At 57.5% G+C, this 16,780-nt stretch overlaps 1 protein-coding gene and 1 pseudogene across 1 annotated transcript; one reads left to right on the top strand and one right to left on the bottom strand.

Annotated features, from left to right (window-relative positions):
• Positions 1-1,417: 1,417 nt before the first annotated feature.
• On the top strand, positions 1,418-16,485 carry LOC111549026 (annotated as a pseudogene).
• On the bottom strand, positions 1,546-13,731 carry SOX10 (SRY-box transcription factor 10). The gene is made up of 4 exons (XM_023222047.3): positions 13,505-13,731; positions 12,528-13,033; positions 7,045-7,310; positions 1,546-3,453 (listed from the first exon to the last, which is right to left on the bottom strand). Exons 2-4 carry the CDS (start codon positions 12,953-12,955, stop codon positions 2,750-2,752), a joined length of 1,398 nt encoding a protein of 465 aa, XP_023077815.1. The 5' UTR covers positions 12,956-13,033; positions 13,505-13,731; the 3' UTR covers positions 1,546-2,749.
• Positions 16,486-16,780: the final 295 nt, after the last annotated feature.

Raw genomic sequence — 16,780 nt, forward strand, 5'->3', positions numbered from 1 at the left:
TAGTGACTTGAATGAGGCTATTCAAGTTTGCAGATACATAAAGCTCTAAAGGAGAGCTAAGTTCTAAAAGGTTTAATACAGGTGGGGGAATGGGTCAAACCCAACAAGGTGAGATCTGTTTTTTTTTTTTTTTTGAGATCTGTTAAAGATCAGTGTAAAGTCCTGCTTTTATCTAAAACAAAAAAACGACATACAATTTGCATATGACTTTGCAATGGATATTGTCTGAAAGATCAGGGGTTTCGGTTACCCTCCAGCTTCATGGGAACCAGCAGTTTTGGGGAGGTTGCCTGAAGAGCTTTCACAGTGCAGCTCCCAGATGGAGGGATTTTGGTCACCCTGAAGACTGGGCTAGTCCTTGGTGCCCTGCCTCTGCCCTGGTCCTGACTAGGGGCTGGAGACCACAGATGGAAGGATGGGAGCTGAGGATGCCCAGTCTGGAGCATCCTGGAAGATGCATTGCTCCAGATACAAAGCAGAAGTAGGGTCTGCAAACCACAGGCAGGTAGAGGGGATGATGGTTAAAAGTGCAAGCCTTGGAGTCAGAGCTGGGTTCAGATTCTGGCGCCAGCACTGCTTAGCATCAACCTCTCAAACTTCAGTTTCCCCATCTGGAAAATTGAGATAACAATTGGACCTACCCCTTCACTGGCCTGAATGACATAAGACCTTTGGTGGAGCACTTAGTAAATGGCAGCTGTATATAAGCTGTTAGAAGCTGGGTATGAGAAAGAACTAACCATCGGAGTTGTTCATCAGTGGAGCAAGATGGCAAAGAGATTTCCCCTGTCCTTGGAGTTGTGTGCTTGTGAGGTGGAGTGGTCCTGGCCTCTGAGTGCAGTTTGGACTTCTGCTGAGGAAAGAGCTCTTAGGGAGTAGGTGCTTAAGGAGTAGACTTGGACATGGGCAGCTGCTGTGAAGGTTGGCTAGATTCTGGTATGGGCTGCTGTGTGTGTGCTGGGGGAGGTGGCAAGTAGGGGGATGCAGCAACACAGGGCCTATCCACACATCCTGAAGGACAGGCCTCTGACTGCAGGCAGCACGGTGTCACACTCAACCCACCTTCTCTTCAGATACCTGTCTCTTGAATTCTTTGCCAGCTCCCCTCTGCTGGGTGCTGGGTGAGCAGAGGGGCTGCTTGCAAGGCAGGGAGTTTCAGCTGAGTCAGTTAAGAGCGAGTGGTCCCCCTGCAGTGTGGGGCACAGCCGGCTGGGGAGAAGCTCCCATCTGAGGCTTCAGTCCTTGAGCTTAGACGGACCCCACTGGGATGCCAGCTGTCCCACTTTCTTAGCAGGGAGGGAGGGAGGGAGAGAGAGAGGAGAGGGGGAGCGGGGGAGAGAGAGAGAGAGGAGAAGGGGAGAGGGAAGAGAGAGGAGGGGGAGGGGAGAGAGAGGGGGGGGAGGGGGAGGGGGGTGGGGAAAGAGGGAAGGAGGTGGGAGAGAGAGACCTTTGATGATCTGTCCTTTGCATTCTACTCCTAGCTACTTCCAGAAAGCGTTTGAGGAAGCACCAGTACAGGGATAAGAGATGAAGAGACAGGCCAGGTCAGGCTCACCAAGCAGGTAACCGGAACCTTTAATTTTATTATGTGGAATGCTTAATGCAGAGTTAATAGGGGCTAGAGTGGCTAGGAGAGGGGACTACTGAGATAAATAACAGGAGACAGTAATGAGTTACATGTGGATTTGGGGTGCTGCAGAACAGGAAAATGGGGGGCAGATATAGCTACATACTTTATTCAAATACCACTGGGAGGCAAAGGGCAAGAGGCAAGGGCAGAATGTACAGGTCAGGATTCTAGTGTCTTCAGCCTGCTGCCAGCAACCTGGGTGCTGGGCCCTGTGTCTCCTGGAGCCAAGGGTTCAGGCCTGAGCAACTGTCACTCTCTGGGAAGCCCAGGGAGTGGGGCTGACAGAGCAGGGGACGTAGAGCCTAGTAAGGGAAGAGGGAGCTGGCAAGGAGCCCAGGGAGGAAGGCTCTGTGAATTGTCTCTGATTCCTTTCCTGGAGCCCCTGCCTCCTCACCTCCTGGGATGCGCCTCAAGGTCACAGAGGTTGTAGTGGAGGAGGACTGGGAGCTCCTTCTCGATTAGACAAACAATGAGGTTATTGGCACAGAATTGGATCTGGGGGCCTCTGTGCCAACTCCTTCCTGCCTTCGGACGGGGAGGGGACATTGAAGCGATGAGAACGCCACTAAGTCCCTCGAACCCCCACTCCCCATGAGGCTCCTCAAAGCTACTCTCAGCCCCTGAGTGGGAGACACGGCCAGCTCTGGACACAGTCTCTGGGTGGCCTAGCGCTTAGGCACTGTGGCACAGGTGGCATGGGCATGTCAGACCCTCACTCTCTGTGAGAGAGGAAACAGGAGTCATAGGAGTGGTAAGGCCTCCAATGCCACCAGCCCTGGTGCTTCCCCTCCCCGAGGAGGGTGAGCAGGTCCTTCTCAGGTCCTGGGATAGAGGGTCATTCCTGGGGGAAGGTGCAGCCCCTCATTTTTCAGTGTGGGAGCAACAGTCAACCTCCTTCTCCTCTGTCCAGCCTGTTCGCCTGGGGCTTTGCTGCTGGAGCCTGGATGGGGCGGGTGGGTCATCAGGGCAGTGAGCCAGACAGAAAGCTCCCCGACCCGTCAGCCTCTTCAGCCTCCTCAGCCTCCTCCACTGCCACCGCCAGGCCTGAGGTGGGCGAGGAACAGGGCACACAGGCTGGGGGCAGGGGCTGGGTGGGGGGTGGTGGCAACAGGGCCCCCTTTAGGGTCGGGACAGCGTCGTATATACTGGCTGCTCCCAGTGTGTGGGGCTGTGGGACTGGGGCCCTGAGGGGCTGGGGTCAGAGATGGCCGTGTAGAGGGGCCGCTGCGAGGGCCCCATATAGGAGAAGGCCGAGTAGAGGCCAGAGGCCTGGCTTGAATGGCCGTAATAGGGTCCTGAGGGCTGATGGTCAGAGTAGTCAAACTGGGGGCGGGAGATGGAGGGGAAGGCTGAGCCGTAGTGGGGCAGGCTGAGGGATGTGTAGGCGATCTGTGAGGTGGATGGCTGGTCGGTGTAGTGCGGGGGCCCCTGGGGCCCCGCGGTCTCTGTCTTCACCTGGGCTTTGGCATCCACACCAGGTGGCGAGACCGTGGGCAGAGCCACGCCTGGTGGCTTGGAGATCCAGGCGGAGTGTCCACTGGCCACAGCCAGGGCGCTGCCCAGCCCATAGCCGGCTGCTGAGTAGCTGCCCACGTGGCCTGGGTGCCCATTGGGCGGCAGGTACTGGTCCAACTCAGCCACATCAAAGGTCTCCATGTTGGACATTACCTCGTGGCTGATCTCACCGATGTCCACGTTGCCGAAATCGATGTGAGGCTTCCCGCCCTCCCCCATGGAGCGCCCGTCCCGCTTCGGGTCTGCCTTGCCCGACTGCAGCTCTGTCTTTGGGGTGGTTGGAGGGGTGGGTGGGCCATGGCTCTGGCCTGGGTGGAAGGGAGACAGAGAGAGAGCGAAAGGGGGAAACAGGTTAGAGGCAGGTGGGCGCACGTGAACTTCAATGGTTCACCTTCAGGCAGCGGGTGCCTCTGGGAAAACCTTGTAAGTTTCACATTTTGGCAGCATGAGTCGGCTTTTTTTTTTTTGAGACAGAGTTTCGCTCTTGTCGCCCAGGCTGGAGTGCAGTGGCGCCATCTCGGCTCACTGCAACCTCTGCCTCCCGGGTTCAAACGATTCTCCTGCCTCAGCCTCCTCAGTAGCTCGGATGACAAGCGCCCATCACAATGCCCAGCTAATTTGTGTATTTTTAGTAGAGACGGGGTTTCGCCATGTTGGCCAGGGTTGTCTTGAACTCCTGACCTCAGGTGATCCACCCGTCTCGGCCTCCCAAAGTGCTGGGATTATCAGCGTGAGCCACTGCACCCGTCGGCATTTGTTTAAATACTGGTGTCTTAGATTGGTCTCCAGTTGTTTATGAAATTCTCAAATCTTAGGGATGAATCCTGCCTCCTCCCCTGTCACCCACCTGGGGAGGCCTGCCTCATTCTGAAAAACTTTTCCTGTGGAAAGTTCTTCCTCTCATCAGCTTCTCTGCTGCCCAAGTGGTCTGGCCCAGCCTTTGTGCTCTGCCAGCCCCGCTTCCACACCCATCCTGGCTGCCCTCCTTGCTGGGCCTCGCTCATCCAGGCTCCTGAGTGCTCTGTTTCACCTTTGCTGGTTGCCTGGACCTGCTCCCTGCCCTGGCCTCCTGTTGTGTCCTTTCCAACCCTTCCCTCCTCCTAAGCCCGCCCTGCTGCCCAGCTCACTGGGCTGAGGGTCTGAGGACACAGACTTTTTCTCTGGGCCCTCAGCCCCATCACACGCTGGTCTGTGTTGCCCTGCCATTCCCTGAGCTGCCTTCCTCCGTGGGAGGGCATTTAGAAAACTGGTCCTTGTTCCTTTGTCTGTTCATTTTCCTATTCACATATTAATTCGGCAAACTCTTAGGGAGCATTACAAAACTCCAGGTACTGTGCCAGGTGCTGGGGATATAAATGTAAATAAAATGGATCCCTGTCCCCAAAGCTCATATAGGCATAGATCCATAGATCCACATGTGCCCAGAGTTGGAAGTGCTGTGATGACAATATGCAAGGACTTGGGAGACCAGAGGAGGAGTCTACTCGCTGCCCCAGGGATTTGGGGAAGGTCTCATTGGGGAAGGGTATCTGAGTGGGGTGGGGCCTTGAAGAGTGAGAAAAAGTCTGTGTCCACAGTTTCTTTCGGAGGTGGTTGCTCTGTATGTGGTCCAGTGTCTCCTGATGTGTGTGTGTGTCCCTGAATCTTTGAAGGTGAAGAGTATGTACATGTGTGTGGGAGGGATGACTGCCTGGCATCCCATTGGAGACAGAACATGTCCATGGTCATAAGAGACTAAGAGCTCCCCAAGGACAGGCCTGTGCCTCCTTCCTCAGACCAGAGGCAGCGCCGAGTCCTGCATTGGCCAAGGGCTCTGTACTTCAAGAGACCTGCCTAGGTTTTTGAATCCTGGTTCTGTGTCTGGACAAATCCCCAGTCTTCTCTTAACCAGTTTCCTTATCAGTAAAATAGAGATTGTACCAAGCAGCCCAGCCATTGCCTCTTTCTGGAAGCCTTCCTTGACAAGAGTCTGGTGGGCAGCAGGGTGTTCTTGGAGACCTGACTGGATGGGATGGACGGCCGTGCCACCCCTGGATCTCACACAGGCTTCTTTTGTACTTGTTTCTCTCTGTCTCTCTTTCTCTCTCTCTCTCTCTCTCTCTCTCTCTCTCTATATATATATATATATATATATATATATATAATTGTTATTATTTTTTTAAGAGATAGGAGGCTGGGCACGGTGGCTCACACCTGTAATCCCAGCACTCTGGGAGCCTGAGGTCAGGAATTCAAGACCAGCCTGGCCAACATGGTGAAAACCCGTCTCTACTAAAAATATAATAATTAGCCAGGTGTGGTGGCATGCACCTGAAATCCCAGCTACTCAGGAGGCTGAGGCACAAGAGTCACTTAAACCCAGGAGGCAGAGGTTGCAGTGAGCCGAGATGGCACCACTGCACCGCAGCCTGGGCAATAGAGCAAGACTCCATCTCAAAAAAAAAAAGAAAAAAGACAGTCTTACTATATTGCCCATGCTGGTCTCAAACTCATGGGCTCGGGTGATCCTCCCACCTCAGCCTCCTGTGTAGCTGGGACTGCAGGCACATTCCACCATGCCCAGCTTTGTTTCTTCCTGTACTTAATTCACTCGTTTTCATCCCTGCTCCTCTCTCTAGACTATGGGCCCCTGAGGCCAGGGACTGTAGGCTTCTCTGGTTAGTACCCCTGGTGTCCACTCCAGTGTTTGATACAAAGTAGGACTCAGAGTGTGTTCTCTGAAGGCAGGAGCTCTGCTCACTGAGCACTTTCCATGTGGCAGACCTGTGTGTGTCACTTTCTGTACATTAGGAACACAGGCAAGGCAGCTGTGGTGCCAAGTAGAAGCCCTGGAGCCAAACTGAGGAAGTTCCTGTCTGTTTCTCATCAGTAAAATGAGAGTAACTTGCCACAGCTGAGATCTGAGCCCAGGCAGTTTGGCTATCTCATCACATTGTTTGCAATGACTGAGTTAGTATACATAAGGCAACTAGCACCTAGCACAGTGCCTGGAACACAGTAGGTGCTCAGTTAATGTTAGCTGTTATTATCATTAATGAAAATTAAACAAGATAGCTTATGTCTGGCCCATTAATGGCCTGTGCTCAGCATCACATGCCGTGTCTCCTCTGTCAGAATGGCTGGTGGGATTTGGGAGGCCGAGAGGTGGGCAGATTGCCTGAGCTCAGGAGTTTGAGACTGGGCCTGGGCAACACAGTGAAACCCTGTCTCTACTAAAAAACACAAAATGAGCCAGACGTGGCGGTTGCACCTGGAGTCCTAGCTACTCGGGAGGCTGAGGCAGGAGAATTGCTTGAACCCAGGAGGTAGAGGTTGCAGTGAGCCGAGATCACACCACTGCAGTCTAGCCTGGGCGACAGAGTGAGACTCTGTCTCCAGGAAAAAAAAAAAAGAATGGCTGGTGGGAAAGAGGCAGTGATTTCCTCTCTGCCATTTGATCTTCCATTTCTCAAAACTGTCCTGTCTTCTCCCCCTTTCCTTGTAACTACCCCAGCCACCTCTCACTCCATGGCCTCCACAGACTCTTTTTTTCCCCCATATTGGCCAGGCTGCTCTCAAACTTTTGACCTGGTGATCGGCCCGCCTCGGCCTCCCAAAGTGCTGGGATTACAGGCGTGAACCACTGTGCCTGGCCGGTTGGCCTCTACAGACTCTAACTGGCCCGCATTGCCCAGCAGCAGTGACCCCTTGGATCAGCCCTGATCAGAGCCATCTTGCCCAGCCACTGCCCCTGGCACTGGAACCCCCATGGAGCGCCCTCTGGGCCCCTGCAGCTCTGCTGGGGCAACTGCACAGCCTGGCATGCTCTCCCTAGAGTCCAGGGTCTCATTGCCATCCAGCCCTCTCCTCTCTCCACTGACCGGCCTTGCCCCACCCTCAGCCCTGTCATTAGCACTCACCTGAGGGGTGCTCGGGGTTCCCATCTGACATGGGGGAGCCCTCTCCTGGGTGCCGGTGGTCCAAGTGGGCGCTCTTGTAGTGGGCCTGGATGGCGGCGGTCCCACCTTGCTCCGCCTCCCCGGGACACTCCGCCTCGCCTTGGGCGGCCTTCCCGTTCTTCCGCCGCCTGGGTTGGTACTTGTAGTCCGGGTGGTCCTTCTTGTGCTGCATACGGAGCCGCTCAGCCTCCTCGATGAAGGGGCGCTTGTCACTTTCATTCAGCAGCCTGGGGTGTGGTGGGAGGACGGCAGAGGGGCCGGCGTGAGTGCCAGAGCACTCCAGGTTGGCCTCCCTCTGAGTGTCTGTCTTGGAAGATGTGAGGCCCTGGGATGGGGCACCCAGAGGACAGGACCTGGGGTGGGAGCTGTGCCCTATGATTTATGGACTGAGAGATGTGAGGCCCAAGGAATATAGCCTCAGAGGACTGTGATCTCTGCCCCCAAATCTTTCACGGGCTGGAGGCTGAGAGGGGTCAGCCTGCTGCTCCTGGCAGCCCCTGAGCAGGAGTTAAAGTAGGAATAGAGGTTTCAAGGGGGCAGATGCCAGTTCAAGGAAAGGAAACACTTTCTTATCATCAAAGCTGTCTGCAAGTGGAATCGGCTACTTCATTAGGGTGTGAGCTCCCTGGGACTGAGGGTGGGTAACAGAAGCAGCGTGGCTGGGGGAGAGCTCAGTCTCTGCTACTTACTAGCTGTGTGTGTGACCTTGAGCAAATTACTTCTCTGAGCCTGAGTTTCTTCACCTATAAAAGGATGATAACATCGGCTTAACTTGGGTGTGGGATTGGCCAGAATAATGGATGTGAAATGCCTTGCACCAGGGCCTGGGAAGCGGGCTGAGCACCTTGAGAAAGAGGTGCTTTTCTTTCTTTCTTTTTTTTTTTTTTTCTGTGAGAGAATCTCACTCTGTCACCCACCCTGGAGTTCAGTGGTACAATCTCAGCTCAGTGCAACCTCTGCCTCCCAGGTTCAAGTGATTCTCGTGCCTTAGCCTCCCAAGTAGCTGGGATTAGAAGCATGCGCCACCATGCCCAGCTAATTTTCATATTTTTAGTAGAGACGGGGTTTCACCATGTTGACCAGGCTGGTCTCCAATTCCTGACCTCAGGTGATCCGCCCATCTCGGCCTTCCAAAGTGCTGGGATTACAGGCATGAGCCATTGTGCCCGGCCCAAGAGGTGCTTTTCGATTTTTTATTTTTTGTTTATTTAGAGATAGAGTCCCACTCTGTCACCCAGACTGGAGTGCCGTGGCACGGTCTCAGCTCATTGCAACCTCTGCCTCCTGGGTTCAAGCGATTCTCCTGCCTCAGCCTCCTGGGTAGCTGGGACTACAGGCACGGGCCACCATGCCCGGCTAATTTTTGTATTTTCAGTAGAGATGAGGTTTCACCATGTTGGTCAGGCTGGTCTTGAATTCCTGACCTCAGGTGATCTACCCGCCTTGGCCTCCGAAAGTGCTGGGATTATAGGCATGAGCCACCGTGCCCGGCCCTGAGAGGTGCTTTTCTAATGCTGCTTGCCGGGGTGGTTAGACAGGATGATCTAGGGGTGGCCTCTCAACTCTGGGTTCTGATTGTGTGAATTCCAGTGTGGTGGAACTGAGGGGGCAGATGTGGGTCCTCTTTACCATGAGTCAGGGCGGGGGGGCACTGCCTCCTGGGGGGGATCCTATATCCTTGTCCAGAAGATAACAGAGGGTAGAGGAAGCTAGACTCTCCTCAGACCCTGGAACAGTCCCTGAAACCAACACATGGAGAGAAGAAGCCCTGCAGCCAGTGCCCTTGCCACCAACTCCAGCCTCAGGCCAGGGTTGGAGGGTGGAGGGTGTTCAGGGTTTGGCTACTCCAGGGTGAGGAGGGCAGGATGGGGTACCTTACAGAGGGGGCCGAGGGGAAAGTCCACAAATTCTAGAATCCCACACCTTGGTACTGAGAGTCCATGAGGCTTCGTGGGAGCAGCCCTGTCAGTCAGTCCAGAGGGCCTCTCTCTCCAGCTGCCCCACCCCTCACACCCCAGTGGGTGCCCTCTTCCCCAGTCAGCAGAAGGCCGAGCCCTCCCTCCCCAGGCTGGGCGGGGGTGGTCATGCCAGGCACCTCCTAGCCGGCAGCAGCATTCCTCTGCGGCTTAGCCTCCCTGTCTACTCCCCCTACCCCCACCCTGAGCCCAGCCCTAGCCCCAGCTTTCTCAAAGGGTCCCTCCAGCCGAGACTGTCAGTTAGCGTACACACTTAGGACAAAGATGCTGGAGCAATGCCTTGAGAGTCAGGGAGTGGGATGTGGGCACCATCTCTGATGGCTGGGACCAGGGGAGGGGGTGGAGCAGGCCTTGAGGGTGTGACTAGGGAGAACCCACAGAGGAGAGAGCTGCTCCGCCAGCAGTGGGCCCCAGCAGAGGGGCTTCTGGGATGGCTGGGGACATGAGACACAGAGCTCACTCTCTCACCCATCCTTCCCTTGCCCCCTGCCCAGCTGGCAGCCAGCATCAGCAAGAAAGTGATAGGGGCCAGAAGAGAGGGAGGATTCCAACATCAGATTCCACTGCCACCTCCAGCATTAGCCTAACCCTGACAGAAACCTAAGCCCGGGGCCACTGCCATCCCCGACCCCAGCCCCCTCCTCCACCAGCTGTGCCGGACAGCTGATTCCACCTCCAACCCAACCCCAAGCCCAGCCTGCCCACCATGTAAACCCAATCTCCAGCACCAGTCCCCACTCAACATTACCAGCCCCAAACCCCCCATGTCACCCCCAGCTCTAACTTCAAACTCAGTCCTCATTTGCACCTTCCTGTCAACCCTCTTTCTCCCTGGTCTCCCAGGTTTGGAATGGGGGTGAGAAGAGGTAGGCTGATTCCTCACCCAAACTGGAAACCCCAACCAGGGAGCTCCCACAGTGGGGCACTGAGTGCTGCTACATATGTCCTGCTAGGCCAGGGGCATAAGACTACCTGGGGAAGGGTCTGTGGCACTGGGAACAGGCTGGGTGACCCCCACCACACAGGAGGGACTCTTGCCTGTGTCCACCTTTCCAGTTTCTTGGCTCTGGTTCTTTCCAGGCAGGTCAGCCAACCCACAGGCACCACCCTGTGATCAGCCTCTAGTAGCCCCCTCCCCAGATGGGCATCAAAGGTTAGCGTGACTGTTGGGGCTCACACAGCCCCTTAGGACCTGGGCTCCAGTGTGTCTGATCCCACACTCCCTTGGGGCACTCCACACAGTCTGTGTGTATCTCCGTCTTTTTGGTTTTAAGACACCTGTTTTCTAGCTCTGCCTACCCAACCACCCTACTTCTTGACATCCTGGGAGTCACAGCTTGAGGAGGTTTCAGGAGAAGCCCCTGGAGCAATTGGCCAGCCCAGTGCACATCCACAGGTCTCTCAGGACCTCCCTCCAGGGTCCAGAGAGCCACCATCTGTTGGCATTGCCTTTGATCCTTTCCATGGTTCTGGCCCCGTCCTCCCCCTGGGATTGGGTCCTCAGCAAGTAGTGCCAGTTTTCCTGACTGCCACATCTCAGGCTGGCCCCTGTGCACACAGCTTGAGTGATGGCCAAGAATAAGTCCTCCTGAAGGGAGTCCAAGCCCAGGGTTCTGGGCTGGGGGAACCTGGGGACAGGGACAATGGAGGAGCCAATCTTAAACCCTTGGCAATGGGAGATGGAGGGAGAATGAGGTCCATCCTTGCTCTCATTGGGCTCGCACTGTGGTCTTCTCCTGGTCCTCAGGGTCTGCCCTGTCTGTATGTCTCTCCTGGTTGTCTGTTTCTCACTTGTTCTTCTTTGTCCCCTGGCACTAAAGGTACTGGCCTGGGCAAAGCCCCACCCAGATCTGGATGGACCTTGGGTGGAGGAGCTAGCTGTGACCTCTACTCTTGGGCAGAAGTGAGCTGTCTGGGTCCACACAGCGGGCTGGTTGTTGAGCCCTGGGCCTGCCCTGGGTGAGCAGGGCACTGAGGGCTGAGAAGGGGCAGGGGAAGGGGCACCAGGTCTTCAGCAAACACATGGCAAGAACAGGCCAGGGGGCTGGATGTGAATCTTTTGGTCTCTTGGAGACCCTCCTGCACCTTCTACCACGCTAAGCTTCTAGACCCAATCTCTACCCAACTGTGGTCAGCGTGGGGGAGGGCAGCGGAAGAGAGCCGGGCTCCTCTGACAAAGCCCTAATTTTCTGGAACCCAGATGCTCCTCACTCTTGTTCTTATCTTCATGCTTGCCCACAACATCCTGACCACTCCTCAGAGTGTAGGTGATCCACCACTGTCACCAGGGTCGGGGGAAGTCCTCTGGACAGAGAGTATGGGAGTTCTGGGTTCTGGCCCTGGCTCTGCCACCAACTTCTATGTGACCTTTGCAATTCCTTTGCCTTTCTGGGCCTGTCTCTTGGCCAGTCTAGCGGGAATCAGGTGACTGCTACCGACTCACATCTCCTGGAGTCCCTGTTCTCTTTCGGAGCTGCTCTGGCATTCCCGGGGTGGGAGTAGGGGGTTGCCTTGTTCCACACATCCCCAGGAGGCCTGGCTGAACCCCAGACCTGAGTCGAGGGTGGCAGAATTGCTCCCTGGGGGGATGTTTTTCCTAGAGGTGTGGGCTGGTCCCAGGGAACCTGGGACTCTGAGGGCCCCTGGGCAGGAAGGGGGCCAAGGTTTCCTTCTGGCCAAGAGTGCTCAGTTCCAGCTCTGGGGCAGGGGGGAAGAGGTTGCTCAACGTTGGGGTGGGGCCCTGGCAGGGAAGATGGCGCCGAACTGGGAGAGGGAGGAAAGGAAGGAGATCAACTTGGTGGCTCTGGGGCAGAGCAGGAGGGGAGGCTCCTTTCTGTGTGTCCTCTCCCTAGGAGGATGAAGAAGCCCCCAACTCAAAGGAGGGTGGGGTCAGAAAGTCCCAGGGAAGACCCCTAGGATAGGATGAGATCCTGCAGCAGCAGAAACATTTGTCCCCGCAGCTCTTCATCCCCCACTCTTCCAAAGACTCTCATCTGAATTCCTTGTTTTCTTTGAACCTCCCCTGAGTGCTCCATCTGACCGCCTCAGTTTCCCTGCATCTCCAGCCAACCCTTTGGTTCTTTCCAAGCGTTTGTCTCGAATCCTCCTGACCTCAGCAGCTGGTGGCATGAGTGTGCGTATCTATGGGCAGGGAGTTAGTGAAAGCTTCCTTTCCTTTCTCCAAAGCCCCAGGCCCCACGGTCTGCCACCCCCAAAATTCCAACCACGAGGGGGCGCCTTCCTGCCCGCCGCCCGGTGGGAAGACCCGGCCTAGGCCGCTGGAATTCGGAGTTCTAGGGTCCTCGTGGTGGAAGGGCGGGCGGGGTCCCCACACCTGGTCTTCCAGCCCTATCCAATGAGGACTGCCAGGCAGTCCCGCTCCGGGGTGCAGGAGGCCGGGCCGCCTCGGCTACCCTGAATCCACCCGAAGCTAGAGGGCCCGAGCCCGGGGGGCGGTCGGGTGCTCACCTCCAGAGCTTGCCCAGCGTCTTGCTGAGCTCGGCGTTGTGCAGGTGCGGGTACTGGTCCGCGAGCTTCCTGCGCGCCGCCTGCGCCCACACCATGAAGGCGTTCATGGGCCGCTTGACGTGCGGCTTGCTCTTGCTGGCGCCGTTGACGCGCACGGGCATGGGCACCAGCGTCCAGTCATAGCCGCTGAGCACCTGGCTGACGGCCTCGCGGATGCACACGGGGAACTTGTCATCGTCCGCCTCGCCGTCCTGCTGCTCCTTCTTGACCTTGCCCAGCTCGCCAGGCCCCGGGCTGGCTCGCAGGCCCGATCCACCGCCGCCGCCGTCGGGCCCTAGCGAGGGCGCGCTCCCCGGGGACAGGCAGCGGGGCTCCTCCGAGCCTACGGGGCTCAGCTCCACCTCCGATAGGTCCTGCTCCTCCGCCATGTCGCCCCCGGCCGCCGCCGCCGCCGCCGCCTCCCCCGGGCCAGCCGCCGGGGTCCTCGCAAAGAGTCCAACGCCCACCTGGATGGAAGGAGGGCGCGATGGAGCGGCCGCGCGCGCAGCCTCGAGGGCGGCCTGGGACAGGACGCGGGTACAGCCCCGAGGTGGCGGCCCTTCCTAACTGCAGCTAAACCCACTCTGGCCCCTGGGGCCCACGCACATGCCAGACTCTAGGTGGGTGCGTCCTGCCTCTGCGTCTTCCCACCACCTGGTCCCAACCGTCTCTTGGTGTGGGTGGCTTTTTTTAGCCTCCTTTTTTGGGTGGAGGTTTGTTGATGATAGGAAGAAAAAAACGGAACCTTTATTTTGCTCTAATCCCGGCCCCTGGAATTTCCCACCTTTTCTCTCACCTTTCCTTCTTCCCTCAGCCTGCCCCAACGGGGTTTAGAGGAGAGCCAGGTAGGGGGCAAGGGCGGGTTGTCGCCTCTCTCCACCCCATCCAGCAGGGTCCCAGGCCTGGGCGGGCCAGGGAGGAGCAGGCAGCGCACTCACCTCCTCGGACCTCTCCTCCAGTCTGGGGCTCGTCCTTAGGAAGTGGAAAACCGTGTCCCAAGGTGTGCGGTCCAGCTCGGGGCTGGGGGGTAACGCGGGGGGGCGGGGGGGGGGGGGGGGGGGGCCCTGAGCCTCAGGCCACGGCCTCGTTAGGACGGAGCCTGAATCCTTACCACCAACCACCCTGGCCGGACAGCCCGAGACTGACTGAGCGACTGAGCCGCTGCAGAGGGCTGGGGAAGGAAGGAGGGGGAGAGGGGGGAGGGGGAGAGGAGGGAGGGAAGGGCAGAAGGTGGAGCCTCCAGGCTTTCCTTCATCCCCAACACTCAGGGCTCCTCCACCCGGAGCCCAGGCCCCCCCACCCAGCTCCCTGCCCTGCTGCCCAGGCCCATCTCGCTGGGGCTTAGCTTGAGCTTAGTCCGGGAGGCGAAGGGGAGGTTAGGCCGGGGAAGGAAGAGATGTAGGCTGGAGGCTCAGAACCTGTTGAATGGAAGAAAACTGGGCCCAACCAGGACTCCCAAAGTCTGCCTCAGGTGGCAGGATGGGCACTTGGCAGAGAACTAGGGAGAGACGTGAAGGTGGTGAGGGTCCTGTGGGCCTGTGAGGGTGGCAGGCCTGAGCTGCTTCATCTGCAAAATCCTGTTGAGTGCCTACTGTGTGCCAGGCACTGATGCCCAGCTCCTCACCCTGCCTCCCATCTTTTCCCAGGCGGCCCTTTCTGCCCCATCCTGCACAGTGTGAGGGACTTCTCAGGGCTCCCTCTGAGAAGTGTAGAGCCCCAGCTTGACCCCTGGTCCCTTCTCTGCAAACACCCAGCACACACACGGGCTGGTCTGGTTCAAGGTGGAAATACAAGACTAAAGCTGCCAGGAGGCCAAGATGGGACATGGTAGGGGTCGTCTCTCAGTAGGTCTTAGAGGCATTTTGGGTTCCTACTTCCTGGGACCCAACTCCTTCCACACTGGGCTCACCCTGTCTTGGGAAAGGGTGGGGGACTCCTAGTCCTGGTTGTCACGAAGTCCTCTATTCCCCGACCCCATGAAGGGGTGGGGACTTGCCCTGCCTCTTCCCTCCTCTGCCCACCTCTCCCTCCCTCCCCTTTTCTTTCCTGGCCATCCTCCCGTGACACCTTTTCCTCTCTCTTTCCTAGGCCTCTCCTCCAAAGGTCACAGTGCCGTACTCTTAACTGAGGGCAGCCCTGCCCTGGTGTTGAGGCCGAGGTGGGGTGTATGTGGGGTATGCAATGGAGCCGGGGCCACATTGGTGACCATGTGTGGTTCTCAGCTCCTCAGTAGCTGGGCAAGGCCCCAAGCCCACCCCAAGGGGTCCTGTCTGGAGTGAGCTACAAGGGGTCTGGGAGGCAAGGCCTCATGCTTGGGAAGGCCAAAGGGGTGTGGGGGGTGGGTAATGGGACACAATGAGGTAGTCACACAAGGCAGAGGCATGTTGGGGGTGGGGGGAGCGGACACTGAAACACACACACACACACACACACACACATGCTCACACACACAACCAGCCAGACAATCGGGCCAGTGTGTCTGGGGCCTCGGAGCCCAGTGAATTAGGAGTTTGATAAGGGTTTTCTCTTTCTCTCGCTTGCTGGCCTTGGACAATCTCCCCCCAGTTTTCCTCGACGCCACCCCCGGCGCTGCCAACCCTCCTCCCCCCGCCTCCCTTCTCTTCCCTGTGCCCAGACTCTTGTTCGGGGCCTTGAAACAGTGAGCTGTCTTTGTTCGAAATACAGGTGAACGGCAATCATGTGATTAACACACACACACATAAAAAGCTTTTTAACAGCGCCCGCCCGGCCTCAGAACCGCCCGGAGAGGAGCCGCCCTGGATGGACAGAGGGACGAGGGACGAGCATCTACCCAGTCGTGTCCCGGCTGCCCCGCAGTCGCCTCCAACACCCGCTGCTGCCCGCCCGCTGCCTGCCTGCCTGGCATCTCTCACTCCCGGTGGGTCCCCACTCATCCTTCCACCCCTCAGTTCCTCCTCTTTGAGGAAAGGGCCTCCCCACTCTGCCATGTCTGTGACTGGCCTGAGACCCCTGGGGCAGGAGGGGTGGTTGTGGAGGGAAAGAGCCCAGAGTTAGGAGGTGGAATGTGGGGTCCCACAGCTGCCCCCTCTCTAACTCCCTGCTTCCTCCTTTGCCCTCCTTGGCCCAGCTGGGCCAGGATGGGGGTGGGGGTAGCAGTGGGCACGCTCTGTCTGCAGGAAGCTACGTTAGACAGAAGGGGCCACTCCCTCTGTGTCTCCCTTGTCCCCGCACAGACACTGCCTTCCTCTCAGGGCTTTCTGCTGAGCAGTGTTGGGTGAGGCAGGTGGGCCTGCAGGGGGGTGGGAAGGGCTGTCAGATGACCAGTGCCGTGTGTGTGGTTGGGGCCCCTGCTGCGAACACATCCCTGCCCACCATGCTGGCAACTGGGATCCCCTCCATCCCATCCCAGACCCTGGGAACCCAGTGTTCTCCAGCAGGGGAGGGTGAAGGACCCACACTCATTCCTGAAGAGCAGGGAGTTTGGAGAGGGGAGGGATCCTGGCTGAAGACACCTGGGCCTCTGCCCCAGCAGGACAACAGGAGGGCCAGTGTCACCTTCTGCTCCTTTCCCTGCTGGGGGTGGCAGGGGTCTCTTTAACCCTCATTCTTGACCCTTCCCCAGGAATGCTTTGACCCCCTTACCCCACCCCCCATCACCTCTCTGTCCTGAAGTGAGGGTTTGTCACCGTCCATGGCAAGGTGTGGTGCCTGGTGGGCTCTGTAACCTGCCCTCTCTATTCCGCAGCAGAGAGGGGCCTGTGGTCTAAGCGTAATGGTGGAAATCCAGGCTTCCTTCCATGGCCCAAGGAGGCCTTTCCAGAGCAACAGAGTTTTCCTGGGACTTGGCCTGGCTTTTGTTAAGGCAGGTCCTAGATTTACTCAGAAGATGGGCCCCGGAGAGGAGGAGAGGAAAGAAATACCTGTCAGTCAAACATGAAGCCCACTGATGACACTGCCTGGCAGAGCTGCCTCTGGTCAGCAGTGACCCTTCACCCCCCAGCTCCCAAGTCCTCTTCCTGAGGGAGCTGGCCCTGCTTTATGGAAGGCTCCACCTGTGTTCCGCACCCTGGGTCCGTGGTCCCTCACCTATCACATGGGGCGATGGTCACCCTCCCTCTCTGCCTGCCCTGCAGGATACACTGAGATGAAGGTCAGGAAATCTACTGGCTGCAGAGCCAGGGGCCATGTAGGAGTGAGGGACGGTCTGGTCAAGTTGAGGCTCTGCTCCCGCC

Source organism: Piliocolobus tephrosceles, chromosome 19 (assembly GCF_002776525.5).
Source record: "Piliocolobus tephrosceles isolate RC106 chromosome 19, ASM277652v3, whole genome shotgun sequence".
Classification (NCBI taxonomy): Eukaryota; Metazoa; Chordata; class Mammalia; order Primates; family Cercopithecidae; genus Piliocolobus; species Piliocolobus tephrosceles.

Coding starts and splice junctions, on each gene's coding strand:
- SOX10 (XM_023222047.3), bottom strand. CDS start 12,955: ATGGCGGAGGAGCAGGACCTATCGGAGGTGGAGCTGAGCCCCGTAGGC. Junction 7,311..12,527: donor ACGCTGGGCAAGCTCTGGAG/GTGAGCACCCGA, acceptor ACCACACCCCAG/GCTGCTGAATGAAAGTGACA. Junction 3,454..7,044: donor GAACCCCGAGCACCCCTCAG/GTGAGTGCTAAT, acceptor CCTTCCACCCAG/GCCAGAGCCATGGCCCACCC.